This window comes from Miniopterus schreibersii (genome assembly GCF_964146895.1).
Source record: "Miniopterus schreibersii genome assembly, chromosome: 15".
NCBI lineage: Eukaryota > Metazoa > Chordata > Mammalia > Chiroptera > Miniopteridae > Miniopterus > Miniopterus schreibersii.
In genome coordinates this window covers 8,603,087-8,625,867 of record NC_138115.1, presented here as the reverse complement: position 1 = coordinate 8,625,867, position 22,781 = coordinate 8,603,087, and the positions used below count along the sequence as shown (strand labels likewise).

The window sequence follows — 22,781 nt, the reverse complement described above, 5'->3', positions numbered from 1 at the left end:
GTGAGGAGTTTCACGTAGGGTCGGAAGGTGCTAAGACTGACTGCAGGGACTAAATAAAGTGTATCCATGAAACTTAGGCCAGAGGTGTTGGAGTCCTTCCTAGTAAGTGGTTTCATCTCCCTTTCTACCAGTTGTTTTTAAACTCTCGCTTGGTGTTCAGTGGAGTGACCCTGAGAGCAGTCCCTGGAGCTCAGTAGATGCAGAAACTTCGAGTAACCTTTGAAGAGGAGGATACCCAGTAGCACCATTGAACAGAAAGGTTGTGTGGAGTATAGAGGTTCATTCTAAAATTTGCTTTGCCTGGTGAAAACAAGGTGGAACTTGGGTAGGAGGAGTGTGAGTAAACTAGGGACTCAGTTAATTCAGATTTCTGTAGAATATGCCTACCGCTGACATGCAACCTGCTTTTAAAATTTGTGGTTTGTGCTTTTTCGTTTGAGAGAAGAAACTTAGGAAAACAACATAGGTCCGAAGCTTCACCACCTACGGGAGACAGGCCTGGAAGGAAGATAAGTGATGCAGACACGCGGGTGCTTTGGGAAGTACTTGCCCAATCACAAGAGGCTGCACGGGACACAGCATCACCAATTGTCCCCATGCAGGAGAGCTGGCCATAGTTGCCAGATTTTTGGACATTCTAAGAGAAAATGGGAATGTAGAATTTTATGTGTATCTTTCCACCTTTTAAATATTAGCAACAAATTTCTTTTTTCCCCCAAGATCAGCAAAGAGACAAAAAAGTGAACTATTTTAGGCCTCTGGACTTTCTGTTTGCAGTGAGGGTCAAAGGGTGGAGAGGAAAATGCATGGCAGGTAGGTGGCTCAGCTGAATGCACTGCTGATTCTAGTGCCAGGCACAGTAGCTGTCGTGCAGCACACACCTAATAGTTTCAGTGACTAAAAAGACCAGCTCAGATAAACCCCTCTTGGTTTCAGTCTTTTCATGGACAGAATGGAGAGCTAGGAGTTAGCTTTCCTTCAGCTCTACTTAGAAGACAGAATCGACTCAAAAACTCGTGTTGACTTCCTTGTAGGGCCTACCTCTCTAGACTTTTCTCTTCCCTTTCATGCCTCTCTAAGCACCCAGGGTGCCATCTCACATTAAAGCTCCATGGTTTCCCTAAAATTTAAGAAAGAATAAGAGATAAAGTACTGTTGTGCTTCAAAACAAGACTGACTCAGTTTAGCCTGTTGTTTTTATCTTTCCTTGATCATGGTTAGTAGGTTTTTGCATAATTTTTACAGACTCTAATATATAACAAGAATGTTCCAGATTATGCCTTAAATTGCAATAAGGCTCTCGGAGTCTTAAAAGGACATAGAGATGTTCTCCTAGAAAGTAAGTTATTTTCTCTGTAAAAGGTGACAGTGGGGCCTTTTCTGTGTCTAAAGTTGATGAGAGGATTTTTTGGAGCATTCGGGCATTCCCCTGATTTTCTTTTATAACAAATTCTACTGATACCTACCCTTTATTTAAAAAAATACATTTTTGTTGATTTCAGAGAGAGAAAGGGAGAGGGAGAGAGAGAGAGATAGAAACATCAATGATGAGAGAGTCATTGATCAGCTGCCTCCTGCACGCCCCCTGCTGGGGATGGAGCCCGAAACCTGGGCTTGTGCCCTGATCAGGAATTGAACTGTGATCTCCTGGACCCTAGGTCAGTGCTCAACTGCTGAGCCACCCCGGCCAGGCTCTACCCTTTTATTTTTAATACAAAAGTTTTACTTGTCTTGAGCAAGATTATTATTGTTGCAGTTATCAGAAATCAGTTCAAAACCTTTTCAGCTCAGAAGAGGGAACCACTTTCCCTGAAGGTCCAGGGGATTATTGAGACCCTAGGGATGGAAGTGCTCTGCGCCTCTGGGGGACTAGGCTTGGGACAGGAAACATCTAGAACCTCTGGGCAGAAACTGTTTTCCATTCTCTCCTCTGGGGCTACGTGGCCTCTTGGGTCACATTCACCCTGAGCAACACATTTATTCTTCCCTCTCTGCTGACTGGCTCTTTCCTATAGACTGAGAGCACACGGGGCGCTTGCAGCCTAGACCAGAACAGACCTCTTCATTCCAATTTCTAGTTCCAAGGGGAACAAATTGAATCTCACTTTGGGTTATGTGTCCAGCTTTGGCCAAAACAGGAGGAGTTTGGAGTCCCTTAGTACTAATATGACTTGGCATGGGGTTAAGAATTACACAGTGCTGAGAAGAAGAGCCACTAAGGGCTAGGTAGCAACCCTAAAAAGTGGCATCTTCTACAACCTTGCCCCCCCATAAAAAGAGTACATAAATTAAATATCCTCATGACTTCGGAGAACATTCAAGTTATGTCTTTTTTTTTTTCTTGTTTCCTTCTCCCACATCTGTAATTTTTAGAAAATCTTTTAAGTTATATTTATTGAATGCTGGTTACATGGTAGGTGGTGAATGAATAAAAGCTGTTGAGTTTTATATTTCTATTCTTAGACGATGTTCCCCAGTCTACCTTTTAAACTATTTCTCTTTCTCTTTGTAAAACAAAATTAAGGAGCTGTTAGGCAGTTTGGTGTACTGGAAGGGGAACGAAACAGCGCCGAAGGCCTCATCTTCGGTCCACTTTCAAACCGTTGGTTTACTGGGTAACCTGGGGCAAGTTATGGCCTCTCTCAGTCTGTTTTCTCACCAGTAGTATGGAGATTATAGAACAGCTCTTGTGCAGTGCCATTGTGCAGATAAAAAGAGAGAACATATACGAACATAAGATAGTTTTTTTTCCCTACAAAAGAAAGATTTCTGACCCCTTATTCTAAGTAGAGAAGTTACTATTTTTAAGTGCTTATTTTTAGTAACCGCCACTACCACTTTCCTCTAAGAATAGGGTTTCTCTAAAAGCATTTTTAAGGTTTGCGGGTCGGAAAATGATGAATTTTTTTTAATGGCAAATACTGTCTTGGGGCAATTTCATAGCACCTAAAGTCTGTTGACTTCTTTGGATACTTAGGAGATATAGCTGGAATGTCCTGATGGAAAACGGAAAAATAGCTTGACCCAGTGAAATAAGAGTGAGCACAGAGTCTAATCTGATGCCGGTTTTGTCCCACCTCCACCTCAGGTATACTCTGAAGGAATCACCGTCAGCAAGGTGAATGGCTTTCTCTAACACAGCATCTTTTTTTTTGAATCTTCACCCGAGGATATATTTTTTATTGATTTTAGAGAGAAAGAAAGGGAAAGAGACTGAGAGGGAAGCATCGATTGAAGAGAGAAACATTGATTGGTTGCCTCCCATACACATCCAACTGGGTATGGAACCCACAACCTAGGTATGTACCCTAAAACTGGGAGTCAAACCTGCCACTTTTTGGTGTATAGAACAATGCTCCAACCAACTGAGCCACCTGGCCAGGGCTCGAATATAACATCTTTACTGGCCATCTCTTCCCTGGTAATTTGTAGCTTCCTTTGAGTGACTGTTGCATAGCAGCTATTCAACGTTTAGGATGCAAAAGCTCAGGATAGACATGTTAAACAAAATAGTGGATTTTATTGGAAATAAAGCAGAAAATAAACACTAAAATGGAAATCAGAAAAATTTTAAAAAATGGGACTGGGCAGTAAGTACAAATCTGGGAAAGATAAACATCTGACTTGTAAAGATTATAGGAATGATTCCTTTGCTGAATGATTACATTACTGAATGACATTTTGTGGGTGAATAAAACTGAAACTGTCTAGAAGGGGAGAGTGGAAGGATGCGATCCAGGAATAACGTAAAAGCCCAAAAAGATATTTATGAGTAAATGTTCAAAACATGTCATAGAATTTCAGCCACTGACTTTTCGAGATGCTTTTTTAGTATCTTAAACCATAGAAATATTTGGCTTACCATCTCAGAGTTATGAAAATAAATAAAAGTTGATCAAAGCAATATTCCTGTCACGTGACCTTGGTGATAGCCTCTAAGGGTAATAGGAAGAGAAATCAGCCTGCCTCGTGTTTTATACTCCGTCCTCTGCTCCATAGCTGTGTCATTGCCCATATTTGCTGTTCTCTCTTCTTCTTCAAGTCAAACTTGAAAACCAGTTAAATTTCTAACTCTGGTTTGTTAATCTGCAGTTTCTTGACTCCTTAACTCAGTGATCCTTTCCAAATTAATTTAAATAGTAGCCACTTTCCCCTTGATATGTACGTGTACACATTGCACAAAAATGCGTAGGTAATTGAACATGTAATTCTCTTGTGCTTTTTAGGAAGATAGTTTGAGTTTTTGTTTTCGGTTTGTAATATTATGAATTGCTTTTATAAACTGTTAGATGATAAAGGACAGAGTGAGCTCTCCATATAATAATCTCATTCAGTGTGTGTGTTTTTTTAAATCTGTGATTCTGACAGGTTTCATAGGAGCAGACTTTCTGAACAGCCATTTTAAAAATTAAGTGAAAACTCATTAGTGGCAAATTACACACAATGACTTTAAGCCCCAGGAGCCTTCTCTGTGTACATATTGAATAGTCATTTGTTCTTAATTTATTGTAAATATAGCTGCTTAAGTGCATTGTAAAAAAACCCAAAAAACTGAATTATGTTTGTTGTAAAATTGATAAAGCACCTCAAATTTTAACACTTAGACATGTCCAAGCACATACAATAATTTTAGAACATCTGGTAACTAATGAGATTGTAGATTTCTGTTTGGTTTTACCCATTGTTTCATCTTTGCCCTTTTCTCTGTTTGTAGATCTGAGCAGAATTAAGAAGAAAGCACTTCCACAGCCATAGCAGATGAAGATCCGCTGGTAAAACGATCAGGAGTTTTGGCCTGCCCTCCAAAGAAAAGGTAACTGGCTGTTCCAGCAACGCACAGCTGAAAAAAATGTGATGCTTCCGACTAAAAGAGAGAGAGTCTTATCAAGGGATGAGAGTTTTAAAATTTAAAGTATCTGAGTAAGCTTTAAAATTTAAGCATAACTCTGATGACCTTACTAGCATGAAATGACAGTGAATTTAAGAGTACAATATTACTAGGCGTTTGTCAAAACGAGAACTGCTAAATACTGCCCCTCTTCTTTAAAATTATAGGAACACTTTGGAGACGGCCCCCCCCCCAATAAATCCATATTCATTTTTTCTTAGGCAGTTGTATAGATATGCTCCTGTGTGTCTGTCCAGCTCTACTTTCCCCAGCTCCTGTTTTCTCTCCACAAGCAACATAGACCTAGCTGCTCACAGCTGGGAAGATCCTAAGCAAATTGTAAACAGGCAGGAGTTCTTCACACACACTTTCTGGGCCTAGTGCCTTTGCCCAGCCGCCAGATGGCTCTGTGCTCGTTACAAAAATAGCAGACACCATTAGTTGTTTCTTACTACATGTTTGCCTTTGTGCATTTACTATTTGAGGAGGAGGGATGGTAAGTTTCACATAATGTGAAAAAGAGGAAAAATCCCTGGAGGAATTTGTGTGTATGTATCCCATAGATTCTTTTAATTTTGTGTCCTATTTTAAACTTATGTACACTGGTGAGAAATAACATTAAGCTTTCAACTAATCACTTTGTGAAGTTACAAAAACCTGATTTGTAGAAATCCTGCACAGTCAAGCCTCGATGGGCTCCCTCTCCCCACCTGGCTGAGGCTATTCTGCCATCCCCCAGCTGTGCAATGTGGTGCCAGGTGTGGAAAACTGTCAAATCGAAGAAGTCTTTCCCTGGAGTAATTTTTATTTAAAAAAAAAAAAAAAGTTATCGTTCCATCTCCTAAAAGCAATGAAGGGGCTCACATGTTAAGATGAGGTTTAAGATGAGTCATTGAAGATAAAACTGGAAAAAATCCAAACAGGAACAACCAAAAGATATTTAGCCTCTGAAATGGATCAGTTTACACATTTAGGCAACAAATGCAATGCCTCAGTTGGGTTTTAGGCAACTGTAGCAAAGATGAAAACATTTTGGACAACATGAACTTTCATCTGCAAAGATCACATTTTTACCAGATAGACACAGGAGGTCAGGAAAGATGTGGCAGTTCTGGTTAGGTGTTTGGAAGAACACAGTACTGGGCAGCTCTGAAGTCTCCATCCTCAGAATAGGCCCTTAAATGTCTCTGGCCTAAAGCTGATAGGGCAGCTATACATAGGTATCCTTCAGTGATCAGGTTCTCACAAAAGATGGCATCACTGTGGAATGTCTGGAAAGTGCCAGAGAAGTGAGAAGCAGAGCTTTCCTACCTGGTGGTCAATAGCTGGCAGAGCTGAGATTTGGGGGGAAGGTAAGGAGGAAACATTTGACAGAAATCCCCAAGGAGCACTTTAGTCCATAACTGTTTGTTGAGCTTCTACTGTGTACAAAGGGATTGTCTTTGAGGAGGAAAAGAGGAAAATAGTAGGCGATTTCCAGAGACTACAGTTATGACATCCTTTTTTTGACTACTATTCTGATGAAAAGATTAATATGATGCCAGGAAGTCAGTGACAAGGGGCAGGGGGAAAAGAAGTGTCACAAGCTCAAGTCTGCAAGGACCACATAGAAGAATGAAATGGGCCAGGTGGAGCTGAGACACTGTCAAAGTCAAGACCAGTCTAAAGGGCAGCCCCTTTTCAGTGTCAGCTGATTGTGAGCCCAGTATTCATTCAACAGAGAGTTATTGCATGCCTACCTGTATATTGTGCTCTTCTGGGCACTGGGAATTAATTAGTAAGTCAAAGGGACAGAAGTCCCTGCCATTATGGCACTTACCTTTGAGTGGAAGAAACAGATAATAGGTAGCAAATGCAATAAGTAAATGCATTATTCATTATACTAGATGATTGTAACTGCTCAAAAATAGGTCAGGATAAGGAGAATCGGGAGTGCTGGTGAGGGGTGGGGCCTACAGCTTTAAGTGAGGGTATCAGGGTAGGTTTTTGAGGTGAGATCTTAGCATCAAGTATGAAGGAGTAAACCCTGAACTTTTGGGGATACAGTGAACATCCAGTGCAAAGGCCTAAAGCAGAAGCCTGTCGAGGTTGTCCACGCAATGGAGAGGAGAAGCCAGAGCTGAGTGAGCAGGCAGGAGAGTAGGAGGAAACAGTCCGACAGGCACAAGACCAGCGCACACTGCCTCATAGGCCACGCAGGCCTTGGCTTGTACTTTGGGAGAAGTGGGAGGCCGCTGGAATGTTGTGAGTACAGGGGTGACTTGATCTGGCTTCTGTTTTAATGAGACCATGGGGGGCACTATATTGAGGTAGGCTATAGAGGGCAAGGTTAAAGCAGTGAGACCAGATAATCTGTGGTTATTGCAGTAACCCAGGCAAGAGATGATGATGTTGCCAGACCTTCCAGACTTAAGGGAACTGAAACCTTGACTTTAATGATTTTCCTTGAGTTTTCCAATGTTAGCAACTAATATAAGAAAAGCAAACAATTTGCGTCCACCTGAATAAGTCTGTGGGCTTCTGCCATGTGTTGACAGTTTGCTATGTTGGGTCTAGAGGTGGTGACGGAATTCAGAGAAAGCTGAGGACTTTGGGCCAGGCTAGCTTGGGGAGGGTAGGAGTTGATTTGAAGCTCACATGAAAGCTTGACTTTGATTTGCTTATGAAACTGAAGGAAGAAGAAGATAATAGTATGCAACTATTCACAATACCCAAAAAGTACAAACAGCCCAAATGTCCATCCGCTGATGAATGGATAAAAAACTGTGGTCTGAGCACACAGTGGAATATTATGCAGCTGTAAAGAGAAATAAATACAGATACATGCTTCAACATAGACGGGCCTGGAAAACGTTGTGCTAACTGAAAGAGGCCAGACACAAATGTTCACATATTGTCTGATTTCAATTATGTGAAATATCCCAAATAGCACAGAAGACAGATGCAGCTTCTAGGGGCTGGGAGTGACTGCTTAATGGCCACGGGGCTTCCTTTTGGGTGATGAAAGTGCTCTGGAACCACAGAATATACTGCATGCCACTAAGTTGTACACTTTAAAATTGTTAAAATGGGAAACTGTATATTATTTGAATTTTTTCTCAATTTTTAAAAATTGCACATGGAAAAACATGTTAGAGAGACATATTTTGTGACTTCTTTAGCCGGAATGGAGTCTTTGTAGGGGGAGGTGAAGGGTGATAATGCTAGAAAAAGGATGTTTGGCCAGGTAGTGAAAGGTGTTGACTGCCAGGCCAAGGAATTTAGAATCTTTTCTTTTGGCAGTAATGAAGTATGTACTCCCTAAGGAAGAAGGAAGCCAAGGGGGGTTGGTGCCTTAGGAATCCCAGCCTCTGGTACCAAAGGAAAGCAAATGGCCCCTGACTTAATCTGTGATATTGCTACTTACCTGGTTAAATTTTGTGACATTCTCACAAAAATCTGAGGCAAAATTAGAATTTCTTTTTTAAAATATCCTGGTTATAAAAGTTTATCATTAAAAAATAGGTAACTTTAAATTTACACAATGTTATGAGTCAATTGTATTTCAATAAAGCTAGAAAAATTTAAACATATAAACATGTATGTTAATAAAAAGCCCCTTTAATTACATTCTTTTATGTGCTGCTCCCCATAAATCCAAAGTTATCTAGAATGTTTTCTATGGATAGACTTATCATTATCATAATTATTGCTTTTTCACAAAAATAGGGACAAACTATGCATAGTATTTTGTATGTTGCTTTTTAGAAACTCATATCTTGGTTGTCTTTCCACTTCTTTCTTTTGGATTGCTACATTATATGCTATACTTCCATTTATTTAAAAAAAAGGAAAGCAAATGCCATTTATCTATATATAAAGAGGACAAGGTATCATAAAAATTAAAAGCAGCTAACACTTAATGAGCAGTGAGCACTTACTATATGCCAGGTGCTTTTCTAAGCATTTTAATCCATTGACTCCTCATAACAACCTGATGAGGGAGATACTGTTATGATCCCCCTTTTACAGAGAAGCTAACTGAGGCAGAGATGAGTCATGTCCAGAGTTAGGACGTGGGCTCCAGGTCCAGCTTCAGTTGCAACTGATGGTTGTCACAAGGGACCTTGTAGACAATAGTGTGAAATCACAGAGATTTTTCAAGAGAAGTCAATCTGGAATTTTGTGTGAAATTTTCCAAGTTTTAATTTTGGCTTTTAAAAAAAAATAATAGGTTTATTGAAATATAATTCAAATACCACAAATTTACCCATGTAATAGTTCCTAATATATTCACAGTGTTGCTCAACCATTGCCTCTACCTAGGTCCAAAACATGTTTATCATGCCAAAGGCGACCCCATTTCCATTAAGCAGTCACTCTGCCCCCTCCCCTCTCACCAGATCCTGGAAGCCACTCATCTGCTTTCCGTCTCTATGGATTTGCCTATTCTGTACATTTCATATAAATGGAACCTTACAATATGTGGCCTTTTGTGTCTGGCTTCTTTTACTTGGCTTGTTTTGAGGTTCATCCATGTCGTAGCATTACTTTTAGTGGCTGAATGATGTTCCAGTGTGTAAATACACCACATTTTGTTTACTCTTCATCAGCTGATGGACACTAGGGCTGCTTCCAGCTTTCGGCTATTGTGAATAATGTTGTTCTGCACATGGGTGCACAAGTATCTCTTTGAGCCCCTGCTTTCAGTTCTTTCGAGTCTATACCTAGAAGTGGAATTGTTGGATCATATTGTGATTCTGTGTTTAACCTTTGAAGGAACTGTCAGACTGTTTTCCACAGGGGCTGGACCGTTTTAGGGTCCTACCAGCAACGCACAAGGATTTCAGTTCCTCACATCCTCACCAACACTTGTCACTTGTTGTTTTTGTTTGTTTGCTCTTATTAATAGCCATCATAGTGGGTGTGTAGTGGTATCTTTGTGGTTTCAATCTGTATTTCTCTAATAACAAATGATGTTGAGCAACTTTTCATTTGCTTGTTGGTCATTTGTATTATTTTCTTTGGAGAAGTATCTATTGCCATCTTTTGCACATTTTGAAAATTGGATTATTCTTTTTTTTTCTTTTGAGTTGTAGAACTTTATACATTCCAGATACAAATCCCTTATCAGATATATAATTTGTACAAATTTTCTCCATTCTGTGTGTTGTCTTTTCACTTTCTTGAAAGTATTATTTGAAGCACAAAAGTTTAATAATTTTAATGAAGTCCAATTTATCTGTTTGGCTCTGTTTTTAAAGAAATACCTGGTAAACTGGATTCTAGCCTACTAACCACACACTTGTGATTGCAGCTCTGTTGCCACTGCCCCCAGAAGTCATTTGGAAACTAATGCTTTGTGAAAATACCTGTTTTTCTGAAGTGGAGAGGGACAAGCTCTGGAAAGTAGCAAAGGTAGACTTCTCACCTATAGCAGTATCATTTCAGTTCACCTTTTCTGTTCCTGAGACTCCTTCACGTAGAGCATTTTGGTGCGGCGGAGGACAGGGGAAGCAGAGAAAGGAGTAGGAACTGGGGAAGAGGGCCAGGGCCTCTGGGTGCGGGAGATCTTACCTGACCAAGAGAGGCTAAAATAGGAAAGGTTAAGATAAAAGGTGGGAAACGTTGCCTTGAGTCAAGGTGCCATTTACAATCAGAATGGCCATGGGAGTTTAGTAATTTTGTGCTTCTGGGAAGAAAGGTTTAGGGACCATCTAGAAAGTGATTTAGGTTAAGGTCTCCCCTGTTATATGAGAAAATACGTGCTTGGGTTGGGCATTGAAGACGTGGAACTGGATTCATCCATCATCATTCATTTGCATGCTAGTGCAAAACAGTTAAATCTGCATGCGATTTATCTCTACCAAGAAAAGGAAGGTTTTATTTTAGAGGCAGAAAGGGGATGCAGGCCATTGTGGGACAGTGTGCCCTTTGGGAAGCAGTACAAACTCAGATGGACTACTGGTTCAGGGTGCACACAAAGGCTATAGAAAAGTGCCCTGGCTGGTGTAGCTCAGTGGTTAGAGCGTCAGCCTGCTCACCGAGGGGTCATGGGTTCAATTTCCGGTCAAGGGCATGTACCTGGGTTGCAGGTTTGTCCCCATCCAGCCAATTGATGTGTCTCTCCTATCAGTGTTTCTCTCCCCCTCTTTCTCCCTGTCCCCTCCCCCCCCTTCCACTCTCTCTAAAAATCGGGGAAAAATATCCTCAGGTGAGAATTAACAACAACAACAAAAGAATATAGAAGGCAGGAGGGGCATTGTTTGCTGGATCTGTAACTTTACTTAGAGCTGAAATGTTGCTGAGGAGAGGGAGTGGAAAGATCAGTGTTGTTCCTTCCCTTTTGTACCAACACACCTGCACTGTTAGTTGAGAGTTCAGCCCCAGTGCACTTTGCGGACTACCTTGGGGACCTGGCACCCACAGATCTTATGGTTTGTCGAGAGGTGAGTTCCAAATACCACCTTTATGTTGGGAGTGCAAACTGTTGATCTCTGGGAGAATAAACATGTATCTCACTGTCACCTTGATTTCGGAGCATATACTCTTAACCCCAGTTCATTAAGTCCTATGATTTGCGGGGGGGGGGGGGGGGGCATTCCAAGTGCTTAGTGCAAGGGATTAGGAAAGATTTTCGTAAAGACATGGCATTTGCCAAGGGACTTGATTGAACAGTAAGGTTTTGGCCAAGGGAAGGAAAGTATTATAGATGAGGTGACCTGTCGGAACAAAGGCTTGGGAGCTGGGAGCTGGAGTAGAGAGCATGTTTGACGCTATGAATTGTTCATTTTGGCTGGACTGTAGAGTGCCTGCTGGAGTACAGGGGACACTTAGCTCTAGTGGGATTGGGACTGGGGCACCCCTCAAGTGCTAGGAGAGAAGTTTTATTGAATTCAGTGGTCAGTGGAGAGCCCCTAAAAGTGTTAGAGCAAGGACTGACATAACTCAAGCCATGCTTCATTCTGCAAGACCCACTTGATAGTGTAACGTGGATAGATTAGAACTGGGGCTCACTATGTGTCAGGCATGGCACTAATAATAGCTGACACTTATAGGGTGCTTCTGCACTATCAAATTTCTTAACATTCTTATCAAGTAGATACTTCTCTTTCACTCATTTTTTAGGTGAGGAAACAGGCACAGAGAGGTTAAGTGATTTCCCCAGCGTTATATAGTTAGTAAGTGGTAAATTGGGATTCAACCTGGGCCGATTGGCTTTAGAACCCATGCTCTTAACTGCTGGGCCCATTAGATGGTGATATTTACAGTCAGTTCAGTGAAAGCTGTATCAGTACAAAGGTGACATAGGAATTATTTTTAACAGTGTGTTTAATTTTGCATTTTATTGTATCTGAGGCAGTGCACGACAACTCGAAACAGTCAGCCTTTTTATAGCTAAATGTTGGCCCAACTTTTCCATTCCTTTTCTATAACTTAATCCTTTCTATTTTTCAAAAACTACTTTACCTGAAGGCTTTAAATGAAGACTTTAAATCAAGCTTGTCAGTAGTTAATAAAATACAGGCCAGTATTAAATTCCTAGAAATATTTGGGCATTATTCAGTTTAAAGTTACAATTACTACTTTTTATGTGTATATTTTTTAATTTTTCTCTTTCAAAGTTTTTTTTTTTTTTATCACTGGTGAATGTTTCTTTGGGAGAATTTATATGTAGCTACAAAATATGATTAAGAAAACACTAAAAATGCAAAGCTTTGAACTTCTTGGCAACTGATACAGTGTGTAGAAGGAATATGTGTAACTGGTTGAGTCTTTAAAAAGATAATTACCCTCATCTTTAAGTCTCCACTTTTGCAGCTATTCATATTATTCCTAATTTTGCACTTGATTGTCAGCAATTCCAGCCACTGAGCTGATGAATTCCATATCCTCCTTCCACAGTTCTCCCCCTACTGGAATACTGATGTATTTATGACAGTTTGTAAGGTACCGTGTTTCACTACAGGGAGCACAGTTAAGGAGGGCCTTGCCTGCCATACCTCATATGCAGGAGAGAGCCCTGGCTCTGTCTGGAGAAGAAAGAAGGAAAGAGAGAGGTGTGGTCAGAGGAGGGAGAGAGGATATGAACACAGGCTCAGTCAATTTTACGGAGGAAATAAAGAAATCAAAGCCAACACATTTCTAATTCAGTGGATCTGAGTTTCTTGTTACTCAAATGAAGGCAGTCCTTTGGGGTTGATAATGGAGAATCTGTTACCAACCCTGTAATTTGCACTGATAAATATACTATAGTTGCTAGTTTTCAAGTTTATTACAATGTTGCATTGGGACCAGTGGTTTTTTCTAAATAAAAAGGCTGGTTGTGTGGGGTCCTGCATCTTAGAAAATTTTTGGAAAGTTTTAGCCATTTTACATTAAACTGGAATTAAAAACTGGAAAGATCGACCTTCCTTCTTACTTAGTGATGCCTTTGGCATTTGAACAAAGCATTTTACAAGTGAATCTGTTTTGCAAATAATCGTTCTTGTTCAGAGAGACCTTGTTACCCTTGGCACCTACTGGGAACATCCCTAAATTTGGATGGTGAAGTAAGGCCATATTTTAAATACATCCCTGGAAGGGATGAAATGCTCAGAACTTGGCAGCACTTCACTTCTGACGGCCTAGTTCTTAAGCTACAAACAATCTAATTGGTGGTTACAGCTTTTTCCATAAGAGCATTTTGATGAATTAAATGTTTCCCCCTACTTCTTACTCTTCTCATGTCCTCAGCAAAACTACTATATTGTGTTCACCCTGGTGCCTAGCCAAGTGCCTGGTGTAGGGTAGGCAATCAGGAACCGTTTGATAACTTGAGCCCTCATTACTCAAACCTTATAAAACATACTGCTTATCCATGCACACAGATCCTGAAGATCCTCAGAGCTACAAGACATCAGAAGTGCACTGACAGGAGAGCTAATGAATCGAATGCAAGGCACACTGCCATGTTAAGATAATTACATTACCTAAATGTAAATTGTATTGGGTCATTTTCTTTTTATATTTTTGAGTGTAGAGGAGGGATATTTAGGTAAGAAGTCATCAGGTTCTTTATTATGGCCTGGTAGGTAAAACCAGATGTTTGAGTTTTTGTTGTACTCTTATTTATAGACAGTGCCCTTTGTGTAAGGAGCACTTTCAAAATGCTGCCCAAATTTGAGTATCAGAACACTGTACTTTCTCAGCTAGCAGTTTTGACTTTTGTCGGTGACTCATTCGAACCTTTGGGAAACCCAGACCAATTATGGGTATCAGAAACTGCCTGATCTAGAAGGGGTTAGGACTGATGGATGAAGAGAGTGTGGTAAAATGTGTTAGCTATAGCCGAAGAGCTTGGGGGGAGATGTCAGGAATTGCCTGCCATTCTCTTGGTCCCCACATCTTCTTCAACTTGGTGATAAATTTCTCAGATAAGAATTGATCTGAATTGCTTGGCTTGATAGAGGACACTTACTTATAGTGTTTATTTTGTGTTATACCAAGTGCTTTATACCAAGTGCTTTCTGTGGATCTTTTCATATAATCCTCAGAAGAAGCCTGGCTTTAACTCCGTTTTAAACTGTGGTGGTGATCAGTTAGGTAAGTTGCTCACAGTTTGCAGTGGAAGGGCCAGTATATGAACCCAGAAAGAATTCATAGGAACTCCAGAGCTCTCCCTCATTTTTCCTATCTGTAAATTTTAAGTAATACAACTTCTGCCTTACACAATTGTGAATATTTAGACAGTGCAGTAAGGTATCAATGGCCATGCTAGTAGGTGCTCAATAATTGATAACTGCTATTAGTAATAATGTCTCTTAATAACTATCAAAATGCTGACAGGGTCCTTAGTATTTTTCATTTTAAACTGTTGTGTTTTCATTTTTTTGTTGTTGTTAATCTTCACCTGAGGCTATTTTTCCCATTGCTTTTCGGAGAGAGTGAACAGGAGATGGGGAAAGAGAGAGAGAGGGAGGGAGAGAGAGAATATTGATGTGAGAGACACAGATCCACTGGTTGCTTCCCAAAACTTTGAAACCAAACCAAAACTACATACGTGCCTTTGACTGAAAATAGAACCCTTGACCCTTCTGTGTGAGGGCCCATGCTCTAAACACAGAGCCACACTGGCAAGGGCTGTTGTGTTTTCTTTATTAAACCAATCAGAAACTTTGAAGGAAAAAAACAAAAAGGGGTAGCAAGCAGGGATAAGTAGAGAAGTTGAAGTGTTATGTAAATTGCCATATTGACCCCTGTTGGCTAGAAGTCATATTAGTGAATCTTGAAGTATTTTCCCATGTAAAAAGGGAGAAATGAAGGAGTGTCTTTGAGGAAGTGGGACGTCCTTCATGTTTGCTATTTTCCCCTTATTTTCCCTCTCACCCTGCCTGTAGTCAGTAGGCAAGCTTCCTTTGGTATCCATATAGTTGGGTGGCCGTAAGCTTTTCTTTTTAATGGTAGCTCCAGATGCAATTAAAATTCAAATTTTCAATTATCTTAAGTGCAGAATTACAAAATTCAAAGTAATTCATAAACTGTGTACTTTAATCTAGGAAAATAGAGAAGTTGGATGTTTTTATGTCATTCTATAGTTTTTCAGTGATTTGGGAAGAATGAAAAATTAAAAGTCTGCATTGGGGATAAGAGTTGGGAACTCTGTTGTTACCAAGGGAATTATGTGCATTTTTCTCATTGGTACTTTTATTAGGTTAAAGCTTTAGAAATGATTTTTTATAATTTTAATTGTTTCTACTACTTTTGATTATTTTTGTTTTTACTATTATTATTATTTTTAATCCTCATCTGAGGATATCTTTTCCATTGCTTTTGAGAGAGAATGGAAAGGAGGGAGAGAGAGAGAAACATCGATGTGAAAGAGACACAGTGATTGGTGGCCTCCTGCAAGGGGTCGAGCCCTTGCCCAGAACTGAACCCAGCCCTTTGGTCTGCAGGCCTGATGCTCTAACCACTGAGAAAACCAGCCAGGGCTTTAGAATTTCTTAGATAAGGACAGGAAGCATCCATCGTTTCACTTTTTGAAACTTATGTTTGCAAGCAGTCCAGAAGAAGTTTACGTACTTATTTCTAAATCTTTTAAAAATAAAAATTGACATACTTTTTTCTAAACGTTTTAAATTTTGAACTTAAAATTTGAAACACACGCTTTCCACAAGAGCCTTGTGTTGAGTTTAGATGCAATGACATTTCCTTATTAATTTTTCCTCTTATTTAAACATTTTTGATTTCTGCAAGTTGGACTTTGTTTCTTTAGCAGAGAAGCTGGCCACCTCTGTCACAGCAGATGTCCTAGATAAAAAACATGAATAAACCTGCTTCCTCCCTACCTAGAGAAAGCACCTGTGAGCAGCAGCCAGGACACGCGCGTCACGGGAGTGCTGACATTACTGCTCTGTGAAACGTGATCAGAATCCTTGTTTGTCCCAGGCTTCAGATTTTCACATCTTCACATGCTCTAGTTCATCAAGTAGCCTTTTACCATCTTATCACTGAAGCAAAAGCTTTGGCTTCTGTGTGTGTGTGGTTGGGCGGGGTGCTTAATTTAGTGAACTAAATCTGACAGAAAACAGTGTCCTCTACACATTTTCTAGGAATGCTGTACATTGCCCTGAGCCATGGGTTCCAGCCCTGACTGAGCAAAGAGGGAGAGACTAAAAACTCGAATTCAAGGTGAATCCGACTTTTAAATAGCAAGATTTTGAAAATTGCTTTCGGGGTGAATGAATCACTTCCAGGAGAAATAGAAGGGGGAAAAGAGAAATTTGGGGTAGTGTCTCCAAAACATGTCTCTCCCCGCGCTTCGTCTGGCTGCCTGCGCGGTCTCCTCCGTGCTGGACCGGCAGCGCCAGCCCCGCGCACGCCCGCACCTCCCGCGGTGGGCCGGCCCGCACCTGGGCGGCACCTGGGCCGCGTTTCCGCGCCTGCCCCGGCTCCCTGCCCCGGCGTCCGCCCGGCCGAGGCTCCCCATTCATGCTTTTGACAGCTGCGCCGCCGCCGGGAGCGCGGAGCCGAGTGCTCGCCGCCGGCCCCGCGCCCAGGGCCGGCCCGGCCGGAGGGCGCGACGGCGACCGCGCTCGGCCGCCCCGGCCGCCGCCGGCCCCGCCGTAGGTCGCTGCGTTTCCGACTTCGCCCTGGCTCCACTCCGGGGGCTTGACGTGCAAACTTCGCCGGAGCGAGCTGAGAGGGAGGGACCGGCGAGGGGGAGGAGGCGGCGGGAGGCGCCTCCGCTTAAGGGAGCCGGCCGGGTGCCGCCGCTCGGACGGACGCGCGGACGGAAGGGCCCGGCCGGGGATGCGAGCGGCCTCGGGGTGGGCAGCCGAGGGCCGCGCTGCGTTTCGGGCCTCCCGGCCGCGGGCGGGGGTGGCGGGGCGCGGGCGGGCGCGGGCTCGGGGCCGAGGCCGGCGGGGGACCCTGCGCCGGGGTGGCGGGCGGCCCGTCCCCTCCCCCGAGGGGCCGCCGGAGGCGAAAGCGAAAGCGAGCCCGTGCCGCGGACTTTGCGCCCGGGGCGGGGGGTGGCCCGGGGGGAGGCGGGCCGCGCGGCGGGGGCCGCTGTCAGCGCGCCCCACCCGGCCCGCGGGCCGCGCACGCCGCCGGAACTCCCCGGCGCCTCCTTAAAAGCGGCCCCCGCGCGACTCTTTTCCCCCTTTTTTGTTACATTGTAGGAGCGGAAAGAATGTCGGAGCGGGCCGCGGATGACGTCAGGGGGGAGCCGCGCCGAGCGGCTGCGGCGGCGGGCGGAGCAGCGGCCGCGGCCGCCCGGCAGCAGCAGCAGCAGCAGCCTCCGCAGCCCCAGCGGCAGCCGCCGCCGCCGCGGCGCCTACGGCCGGAGGACGGCGGTCCCGGCGCCGCCTCCACCTCGGCCGCCGCCGCAATGGCGACCGTCGGGGAGCGCAGGCCCTTGCCCAGTCCCGAAGCGATGCTGGGACAGTCGTGGAATCTGTGGGTCGAGGCTTCCAAACTTCCTGGGAAGGACGGTGAGTGTCCACGCCCTCCTCTCCCACGCCCCCCGCCCTGTCCTCCGGCCGCTGCCTCCCCTCCCCGGCGGTGCGCAGCCCCCTCGGGGGCAGAGATGCTATCGCCGGGTTGGGCGAGGCGGCGGTGCCCGCACCTACTCCGAGCGTGCGTGAGCCTGCGTCACGCTCCCCCCTGACCTGCCTCTCCCCTCCTCCCGTGTGTGTCTCCTAGGGACGGAATTGGACGAAAGTTTGAAGGAGTTTGGGAAAAACCGCGAAGTCATGGGGCTCTGTCGCGAAGGTGAGTCCAGCCCCCTGCGGGAATCGGTGCGAGCCCCGGGGAGTTTCCGCGCTGGCGTCGCCGGGGCAGGGCACGCCAGCCCACCCGCCCCGCTCCTCCACGCCGCGGAGGATGCTGCCGGAGGAGCCAGGAGCCGGAGGATGGATGGAGGGTTTGGAAAAGCTGGTCCCCCGGGCTTCCTGTGATGGGGAGCGCCCTGGAACCTCCGGCGGGGGCCTGGCGCGGCGCAGCGTGCCCAGTGATGAGCGCTGGGCACCTGCCCCGAGTTCAGGTCCGACCCCTTATGGAGAAGGACCAGTGGAGGAAGGAATTCGCTTCCGAAAGCATTTCCGCAGATGCTTTAAGGGGCTCTGGAAAGGAAACGTGGCCACCTGAAAATTTCTGCTTGCAATCAAAATGAATTTTGAGCTTTAAAAAAGATGACGTTTTACCTGGGCAGCGTTATTTTTATGAAATTTATGTTACAAAAGTTCAACAGGATCATCACACCTGAAGAGCGGTTGGTCAGATTTCTTTGCGAGCAGCCAAGGAGGTGAGGGGGTGTATGGTGAAACAAGCCTATATAGTTCCCTAAAGGTGAAATTAGAGTTTAATTATTGGTCAGTTTTTAATAAAACTGTTTTGTAGAAGGATACTTTAGGGAAATATCGGTAGCTAATATCAGTGACCTCCCAATGAAAGGTCAGCTATCTAAACTGTCAGACTTCCTTCAGATTTCCTTCTTTTTTAATAGCCACCTTTGCTGTCTAGTTAATGCCTGTGCCAGACCTGGGCACACTGGTCAGAAAGAACTTCTGGAGGCCAGTCAACTTTAAGTTGAGTTCAAGTTATTTTTTTTAGTGGTACTATGAACAAGGCCTTGAGTGAAATTTGGTATCCAAAATATTGAGTTTATATTCCTCTATGCAATTTTATTTCTTACATGTAGCCATTTATTTTGTATAGTTATTGGCCAGGGCATAAGAATAGGTAGAACTTTGGCAAGTGGAATATATTGAAGTCCAGAGTTGGCCTGTTGTTACTGTCTTCACATTTATTGTTTTTAGTGCCTGTCTTTTCTTCACATTCAGTTTTGGTTTTTTGAATTGGCCACTTGTTGGCCTCTTGGCACTAGAAGGAAGAGTAATTCCATTGGCAGCTCTCTGAGAGCTTCCAATTGGAACAGATTATAGAGCAAATTAGTTGATTTTGAAAATGAGAATTGCTGTTTGCAAGCAAAGGAAAAAGAGGGAAAGCACAGGACTTGCTGGTGATGTTGCAATAGGAAAAGTCAGTTGTTAGTCCGGTTTTAATGTTGAATTGGCAGCTTGCCTGGGCTTAAAAAATTAAAATCACTAGGTGGCAACTCTCATAGGAAGCAGTTGGAGTAGAGCTTTAGAGGACCTGACCTGCTCTTGTTCTTAGTTTTCATTCTCTGGGTGTGGATACATTTCCCATAAAGGGTTTCTAAATCTGTGTGAAAACAGCGTGCTAATTATTGGTAATTTCTCTATAGAGGATGAGTGAATGTATTAGTGTTTCACTGGGCAACTTGGTCTGGACTGAGACCCAATTAATTTAGTGGCCCAGACCCAGTTTCAGTTGTATTTGTTATTTTCTGCTGGAACATATTTATTCATTAGCAGGTTTTACCATGAAGATCTAAGACCTCTTAACTACCTTCTTGATGCATAGATTTGGTTGTATGTGCTTCTGACCTATCAAATTGTTAGTGATTGTTAGGGGTGCCATTTTTTAAAAACTGCTCTAACCATTCAGGGGATGCTGAAGCAGCTAGCTCACCTGAAACTCTGCTTGCCTGTGTGGAGTAGAGACTGAAGTTTTTAATTCAGTCAGTTCTTGATTCATTTGTGACTGGATTTTCTGGGACAGTTTAAAAATCCAATCATGAGAAGATTCAGCGTTCATGAAGTAGGCCTTTGTTTTTGTAACAAACAGCTTATGTCAGGCTGCTTAAAAATGAAAATACATTTTAAAATTATCAAAAGTTATTAGACAATTATCCTTTTTCTTTGGTTACGATTATTTCCTACCAAGAAAAGAAAGGTGTTTTGTAATTACATCCATACTAAATTCCTTTTGTCAATGAGGTTAAATTGAGAAGAAATATGTAGATAACTTGATCATATGAATGAAATACTAAAAGTCATAAACTCTCCATCTTGGAAGATGTCTAGAAATAAGAACTAGACTTCTCAGATTCTCCTCTAGTTCATGATTGAGGACCTAAGGGTTAAAAACCTGGATGTGAGGAGGATGCTTAACCTTGAATTAGCTATTTCACCTCTCAGAATCTGTCTTTCCCTCTTTGTAAAAGGAGATGATAATACCTACTTCCCAAGGTTGTTTGTAGGGGTTGAACTTTAATTAGATAATGTATTGGAAATGACTCTACATGCTTATTTCAGCCCTTTCAACTGCTGATAATCTGAGACCTGATTTCCTAATTTGATAATTTATCTAGGTCAGGGGTTTTTAACCTCGGACTTGAATGGGCTTCAGGGGGTCATAGTTCCTCTGAAATTACATGCAAAATAGTATGTATGCCCACTTTGTAGGTCAAGTGCCCATAACTTCTCTTGGATTCTCAAGGGTGCTTCACATCCTCTACTCCCCAAATTTAAAACTGCTAACCCAAGACCTCTGTCTTCCCCCACCCCCACCTCCCTCTCTCTTTTTCTTCCTGTCGCTTATTTTGGCCAATTTCCTCATGGCAAGACTGCCCAATGGTTAATGCTGTGGGAGAGGTTGGAATTATTATGGAGGTGAGATTACCTGTGGTTAAGCTGATATATTATTCCCTCTTCCTATTAGCATAGGTAGGCAAATGTTAGGATGAAATTTCAGTTATCTTTCAGAGGTCAACCTGTTTTTCATCTTCATCCTCATACTTTTATTGCCTTGTTTTCTTCTGTAATTTGTAACATTAGTTGATTATACAGTTGATTTTGGTGGAAAAAGATTGATAATACATTTGCGTTCTTTCAAATGACTGAACTCAGGAGATGAATTACCTTTCTTTCCAAGTGGTTTGAAATTCTAGAGTCCACAAAATTATGTTTAGATGAAATTGATTGGTATAAATAACTGATTAGGGTTTCTGTATTAGTGCTTGAACATATAGGGAGCCTGTAAAAATGAAAACATTAAATGCCTTAATTTCTTGGCAATTTAAAAAATTATATGGTGTCCCTGTGGGAGTCAACAGTGTTATTGAAAAATAACATTTTCTTTGGGATGCCATCCCTAACTTCTTTTAAGCCTGCTGTACAGTGTCAAAGTAACCTGTCCTTTCCCTTTCTCCAGACACTGTACCCATCACCATGTGAAAGCATGTATTGTATGTTGACCTTTCAATAGAGTGTAAGCTCCCAGAGAACATGGATATGGCTGATTGACTTATACAGGGTGGGGCAAAAGTAGGTTTACAGTTGTTCCTATAGAAAATAATATAATAAAAATGCAAGAATAAACTGCGTTTGGCGTACTCACAACTGTAAACCTACTTTTACCCCCTTTGTATTTAGCTCCTGCACACTGTTTGTGCTCAGTAAATATTTGTCTCCCCAAAATGAATGAATTGGGCTATCAGGAAGATTGAACCGAATCACTCAAAGATGAGGGGTTCAAGTGGCCAGTTTTCTATTGTGTTGTGACTCTTACAGTCAAGGTGGAGAGGTGTGCTTTCTGGCCCCAGGGAAGGCAGAGGCTGTCTTCCAGCACATGCTGTCGCGCTCTGCTCTGAGTTTAGCACTCCATTTACACTCTTCAGAAAGAGTGCAGACAGGACACCACCTCTCTTATCTGTGGTGTTTACGAAAGGGCATAAGATGGCAACCCAGGATGATGTCCACACTTGATGACAGGTGATTTTTCGTCATAATAACAGGGACATAATTGAGCCTAGGGCAAGATGGAAAAGAGGCTGGTTGGCACCTACTGGCAGTTAGAAAAAACATACTGGGGAGGTAGATAGCCTCAATCAACACCTGCCCTTTCAACCTAACAATACCACCTTTTTCTTTCCTAGGTAAAAAAATAGTTCATAGTTAACTGAAAACAAATACATGGGTGTTTGTGTGAAGTACTGTTAAAGTAACTACATTAGAGGCATAAAACCCTCTCCCTGAAGTTAAGAGCATTTTTATTTTTCTCTAGGGTTTCTCTTACGTTTTCCCCCAACTTCTTTTGTGTGTGGACAATTTGAAATATACAAAAGTAAAGAAAATACTTTAATGAGCCAGCCTCCGGGTACCCATCATACAGCTTAAACAACTGAGTCATGGCCCAATTGTGTTTCATCTCTACCCAGCTCCCCACACTGAATTAGTTTGAAGAATGTCCCAGACATCATATCATTTCTTTTGGTGTTCTTTCTTATGCTTCCATGGACTTCAGCTTGTCTCCTACAAAATGGAGCCTTAAAGTGCTTTGCTGCTGCTTTTGAGGCAAGCCAGGCTGCCATTTCTCATCTCCCTTGTGGGTGTGTGAGGGTTCGACAGGTGACGGTGCTTACAGTCTGCCTACATCTCAAGTGGAGTTCAAAACTAAGCCTCAGACAGGAATCAGCAAGATCCAAGTTCACTGCATCAGAATCACATTAGTGTGTGTTTAAGAAGTGCTCAGGTGATCCTGCTGCAGGTTGCCCACGTTTGAT

At 42.8% G+C, this 22,781-nt stretch overlaps 1 protein-coding gene across 4 annotated transcripts in view; it reads left to right on the top strand.

Moving 5' to 3' along the window:
* Nucleotides 1-22,781, top strand: part of ATXN7 (ataxin 7) — a 133,244-nt gene that overhangs the window by 24,887 nt on the left and 85,576 nt on the right. For 2 of the 4 annotated variants that reach the window (XM_081160284.1, XM_081160285.1), the window contains exons 2-4: nucleotides 4,715-4,813; nucleotides 17,533-17,844; nucleotides 18,056-18,124. In XM_081160284.1, coding sequence (XP_081016410.1) covers nucleotides 17,544-17,844; nucleotides 18,056-18,124 — 370 coding nt within the window. In that variant the 5' untranslated portion in view covers nucleotides 4,715-4,813; nucleotides 17,533-17,543. Of the gene's footprint in view, nucleotides 1-4,714; nucleotides 4,814-16,472; nucleotides 16,541-17,116; nucleotides 17,179-17,532; nucleotides 17,845-18,055; nucleotides 18,125-22,781 lie in introns of those variants that run through there. The other 2 variants (XM_081160287.1, XM_081160286.1) reach the window with 2 other exon arrangements.